The sequence below is a fragment of the Echinops telfairi genome, unplaced genomic scaffold (genome assembly GCF_000313985.2).
Source record: "Echinops telfairi isolate 266 unplaced genomic scaffold, ASM31398v2 ScPeMD7_4;HRSCAF=17, whole genome shotgun sequence".
Lineage (NCBI taxonomy): Eukaryota > Metazoa > Chordata > Mammalia > Afrosoricida > Tenrecidae > Echinops > Echinops telfairi.
The window spans coordinates 14,032,935-14,038,934 of record NW_022103900.1 but is presented as its reverse complement, the minus strand read 5'-3'; the positions used below and the strand labels follow the sequence as shown (position 1 = coordinate 14,038,934).

At 35.1% G+C, this 6,000-nt stretch overlaps 1 protein-coding gene across 3 annotated transcripts in view; it reads left to right on the top strand.

Moving 5' to 3' along the window:
* Nucleotides 1-6,000, top strand: part of TANK (TRAF family member associated NFKB activator) — a 107,137-nt gene that overhangs the window by 48,152 nt on the left and 52,985 nt on the right. For all 3 annotated transcript variants that reach the window (XM_045299648.1, XM_004703790.2, XM_045299651.1), the window contains exon 2: nt 2,420-2,567. In XM_045299648.1, coding sequence (XP_045155583.1) covers nt 2,469-2,567 — 99 coding nt within the window. In that variant the 5' untranslated portion in view covers nt 2,420-2,468. The remainder of the gene's footprint in view (nt 1-2,419; nt 2,568-6,000) is intronic.

Sequence of the window (6,000 nt, the reverse complement as noted above, 5' to 3'; positions counted from 1 at the left end):
GGGGAAGAGTGCAAAACAACAAAAGAGAACAAAGTCCAAAATAACAACAACAACAAAAGAAAAACCTATAAATTGTTCCAGTTCTGTTTGTTGACCTTTAGGAGCCCACGCATTATTTTCATAAGCACACTTTATCATTGTGTTTTATAAGCTAATGACTTTGATGTCTTTCTTTGCCCAATGAATTTAATGTTAAATCTTTGTTTTGGTACCTGTAGACATGGATGTTTGGTTCCCAGAAGCAGACCCTCACTAGCCTACCCTTGAATTTCTAAAGCAGCATCTCTCCTGGAATGAGTCCTTCTCTGCTTGTTAACCACTTTCTCCAGTGCAAGAAGAAATCATTTTTTCTACCCAAAAGCAACACTGCCTTGATGGCTAGCCCCAGCCAAGGAGGTGCACGAGTTTGTGCACCCTGGGTCAGAGAGACCATTCAGGCATCACTGCACTCACAAGATGGGTACAAGTGGCTGCCTGGAGGCCATGTAGGGCTATTGCAGTGTACAGCTGCTTCACATGGGACAGTGCACATGGACACTTCCCCTGCCTGCAGTGGGACCAGCCCATGTTTGGGCTGTGGTAGACCTGCATCTAGCCCTCTGCCAGTTTCTAGTGCTTCTTTACCTGGGCATACATCAGCTTCACAGAGAAAGCTTCCACAATTCTTAGGCCTAGCCACAGACTACCCTCAGCTGTTTATATTTTTTTAATTGTCTGGGTCTTAACAAATTCTTCCTATGATCCCTTGACTATGAATTATACTTTTATTATGCAAATATGTTAAAAGTATTATGTCCAAACTGTTGAATGAGAGTGAATGAGACCACAGTTTACTTCTGGAAATGTCACAAGATATGCATGGTGTGTGCCAAAACTTTTTACATACATTCGTACATTATTCACATGGCCACACTGTTTTTGGAGAAAGCCGATACATCATAGAAGAACCATAGAAGCATTATGCTAAGTGGAAGAAGTCTGATATAAAGGGCCACATATTGTATCATTCTGTCCTGTGATTTCAATTATGTGAAATGTTCAAACAGTAAATCATTAGAGACAGAAAAATAGTGGGTACTGGGGCTAGGGAAGAAGAGGATTGGGCCAAACTGCTAAGAGGCATAGAATTGCTAATAGGAATGGAAATGCCCTAGAATTACATAGTAATCATGATTGTACAACATGGTGAGTATACTGCAAACTTTTAATTATGGTGAATTTTGTTATGTGAATTATAATTTTAAAATGTTATTTAGTTTTAAAAAACATTTAAGGCCCAAAGATGAAATGGAAGATGGTATGACATATTAAGGACTACATTAAAAGGAATTTCAAAATAGGTGGGAAAATTCGTACTTCTTAAAATAGAGAAGACTGATAGAGAACTTTATCTACTCTATAGCTTTTAGAATTGACAAGAAAGGTTCTATTTTGTGGCTTTTACAGTTGGAGAGGAAGACAGTCATTAGATAGCCCTGTGCTCAGAGCCAAGGAATGTGGTTAGAGATGTTATGCAAACTGAGATGATAAAACCAAATTAGTTCCACTGAGCAAATTACCTGTAGTTCAGAAGCAGCAGGGAGGTTAGAAAATTAATAGGGAGTGGGGGAAGGACTGAGGGATGTGATTTTTTTTTTAATGTACAATCCAACAGCAGCTCTCCTTAGATTTTGTGCTAAAATAAGAGCATTTTCACACATTTTAATTGCTCTGTGATAACAACAGTGTGAACTTCATCCACAAACACTTATTATCTATTTAATTTGGTTCTAATTTCAGTGTAGCAAGAATTCACCTTGTAAGTGGGAGTAACTGTCCGTTTAGTAAAAAGAAATCCCTTCCCACATTGCTAATTCAGTTGTGCATTTCAATTATAAAGTATTGATAATAAAGTGGCTTTTTATATTTATCCATTTTTAGGTTACATTTATAGATTACTATTTTCAAAGTAGCATCTTTATGAATGGAAGCACCACTTACTCCATTTGTAAAGAATGTTTTTAAAAATTGCAGAAATTAAGATTTCACAATATTTTGGGGCAAGATTTTTATATCTTTATAAACTATATGTTCACGGTAAACGTTTAATTTTAAAAAATAGCCTGTTGCCAATGAATTGATTCCGATACATGATATCCCACGTGCTTATAAAGTAGAGGTGCTTCACAAGTGGTTTTTTGGTTTGTTTTCATTTTTGGTTTTTTATTTGTGTGGCTTTTGCTGTAATCTTAATGGAAGCAGGTGACTACATATTCTTTTGCACCACTGAATTGGTTCAAATCTCCAACCTTTAGCTTAATTGTCAGATGGAAAATTGTGTATGCATCACAGAGACCTTACAGGTCTATATTAAAATGCATTCTTGAAATGAATTTTATGAAACTGTATAGCTATCTAAATTCTTCTCATTCTTTTCCAGACCTGTTGTATGCTCCATCCTTTCTAGTGATGCTCCAGGACAAAGAGGAATGGATAAAAATATTGGCGAGCAACTCAATAAAGCTTATGAAGCCTTCCGACAGGCTTGCATGGATAGAGATTCTGCAGTGAAAGAACTACAGCAAAAGGCACGTGTAGTTTGGTTTTTGAAAGTTGTTTTCTATAATGGCCAATGGAATTTGAGTTTTATATGTCAAAACTTTATGTTGATAGAAACTTCTTAGCAGAACTGTAATTACTGAAACATGGGTAAATAATTATGTGGAATTTTAAGTTTTTCTTTGAGATCCTCTTTTTAAACTATGATTGTGTAAAGAATTGATGGGTTCATTTTAAAGAAATTATACTTAGCAAAATTGAAGACTGTTGTATTCTATAAACAATTTTGAAATAACCAGGGTTTGTTTGTATGTATACCAAGCCCATCCAGTGCCATCAAATCAATTCCGATCGTAGCAACCCTAATAGTACAAAGTAGAAGTGGTCCCCAGCATTTCTGAGGCTGCAATCTCTACAGGAGCAAATAACATCATCTTTCTCCGCTGGAGCATCTAGTGGATTCAAACTGCTGACCTTTTGGTTCACAGCCCAACACATAACTTATTACACCACATGGGCTCCTTAGAAAGATGAAATGAATATAAGAATAATTTGTTTTGATTAACTGAAAGAAGTATCCCCATCTCAGCTAAGTTTGTTTTGTTTGCCTGGATTTTTTTGTTTTGTTTTTTAACTTTTTTTTTTTTTTTGAATGGCTATATTTAGGAATTCCTACATTTTGGAATATTATAAGACCTAAAATAAAATACCCTTGAACTAAATGTGTTATTAATATATAATCGCCTTCTTCTTCTTTTACTATGGCAGTTAAAAATAGGTAGCCTATTCCCCTGAAATCTCTAATGATTTTTTAAAAGTCTCAGCTTTTAATTCCTGGAACATAAGGCCAAAGCTAGGAGTCCCAATCTATCATATAACTGTACTATCCAGGGTGCAGTACGCACTGAAGAAATACATAAATATCCTCTAGTTCTTTAATAGTTCCTCCCGTTACTATTACGTTCTTAGTTTCACCTCATGAATCTTGTGAAACCTGTGTACATTCATTTGTATAATTAAAATCATTCGGTGCATGAAATCCAAGGTAGATTAACCCTTCAGAAATAGTAATCAGAGTCACGATTCCCTGAGAGTACAGAAAGGGAAGGGGAATCAGTAGCAATGATGACTGTATAACCCCATTCAAGGAGAACTAACACAGAATTTCAGGCGAACAGATGCATTGGATGGTGTGAGATACAACAACAAAAAATATATTATTATTAAAATTATACATTTTATATCAATAAGGGTTCCTGGGGTGTAGGGTGGCTGGTGGTGGGGAGGGGATAAAGGGGAACTGACATCAGAGAGTTTCAAGAAAAGAAAATGTTTTGAAAATGATGGTGGGAGCAATTGTACAGTTATACTTGATCTAATTGGATTATGGATTGTTGTAACATCTGTAAGCACTCTAAATAAAATGATTTATATATATATATATATATATACACATATACATACATACATACTATCAAAATAACTAAAAATTTACAAATAACAAGATAAATTGGATAGCTGGGAGTTTCTAAAAAGCAAATACTTGTGTTCATCAAAAGACTTTACCAAAGAAATAAAATGAGAAAACTAATTAGAAAAAAATTGGGGAAATGACATCTGAAAGTGTTCTCATCTCTGAAATATATAGAAAATGTCAAGACCTCAACAACAAAAAGACAAAGAATCCAATAAAAAACAAAGGGCAACAGATTGTAGGTTAATAGTCAAGTGTACAATAAGACAACTAATAAACACATCAAGAGATGTTTATAATCATTAACCATTAGAAAGATACAAGTCAACAAACAAACAAACCTAAAAACAGAAAAGAACAGATGCTAGTAAGTTTAGACCTCTTTAATATACTGCTAGAAGGATTATAAAAAGGTACACCCACTATGGAAAACAATATAATACTCCTTCAAACAGCTAGAAATAGAAATGCTGTATAGCCAGCAGCCCTACTCTTAAGTACACAAGTATATCCTAGAGAACTAAGAGCAGTGATATGAATAGACTTATGTCTTCCTGTGTTCAATATGCTACTATTCACAGTAGCAAAAAGATGGAAACAACCTAAGTATCTAACAGTTGAGAAAATAAGCAAAATGTTATAGAAACACACGATGGAATACTGTACACCAATAAAGAATAATGACTCCTTGAACCAACATGCGTGAATCTGGAGTACATTATGCTAAGTGAAATAAATCAATCACAAAAGAATTGACTGATTTGTTTGATAACAAATAACTCCTCCAGTTCCCAGGACTGCATCAGGGTAGGTCCATGTGGCTTCTCCTCAGGCATGTTTTGCAGGAAGTGAGCAGAGAGAAGTATCTCCCCTCTCCAAGGAGGAAAATACCACAGTTCCCAGAACTCTCAGGAGAAAGCCAGGCCCACACAGAGGTCTCATTGGCTATCTCCAGATTGACAGGCTAAACTCCACCTCTACGCTCTTAATCCACAAATAACACCAGATTATGTAACTACCACAGCCCCTTGGCAGAATCCCCAAGACTATTACTCTAAGACACCTTTTAACCTGGAACTGAAGCCTTCCTAGGAGCTAGAAAACAGAATCACTTGTAAAATAACATAGGCTTCTTAGGACAATTAACGGCAGTCATACTTTGTTATAATGTGCTTTCTAGATGCTTCTGATTCTACAAGTTAAAGGTTTATTACAACGCTGAGTAGGGCAAGTCTATCAGGACCAATTTTCCAACAGCATGTGCACACTCCATGTCTCTGTCACATTTTGGGAATTCTCATAATATTTCAAACTTTTTCATAATGCCGTTGCACACTACACTTTAGTGTAAATATAACTTTCATATACACTAGAAAACAAAAATACATGTGACTCACTTTATTGGCTTAGTTATTTTATTGTGATTGTCTAGAACTGACTCTGCAGTCTCTCTGAAGTATGCCTGTATATGAGACCTGACAGGCTTCATTGGCCCAAAAACAAAAATGGAAAGTCTAGTGGGGCAAGAAAACTAGAGGGACAGAAATGGGAAGGCGAAATGGAAATAGGGTGAATCTCGATACATTGCAGGGATAGCAACCAATGTCATAGACAAATTATGTATAAATTATTGAATAGGAAGCAAATTTTCTGTGTAAATTTCACCTAAAACAATAAAATATTAAAAAAATAATGATAGAATATCCATGGTGGGAAAAAGTAAAAAGCAAGTATTCACTTTAACTCAAATATATAATAACCCTGGTACTCTGTATGAATTTAAAAATAAAATTGTATTCTATGTGTACAAGAATTAGTCTTAGTTTAATTCTATAAGAAGTTGTGATATATCTTCAGACAACATATATTATGTATTTTTTAATAAATCATTTTATTAGGGGCTCTTACAGCTCTTATAACAACCTATACATCCATTGTATCAAGCACATTTGTACATATGTTGCCGTCATCCTTTTCAAAGCATTTTC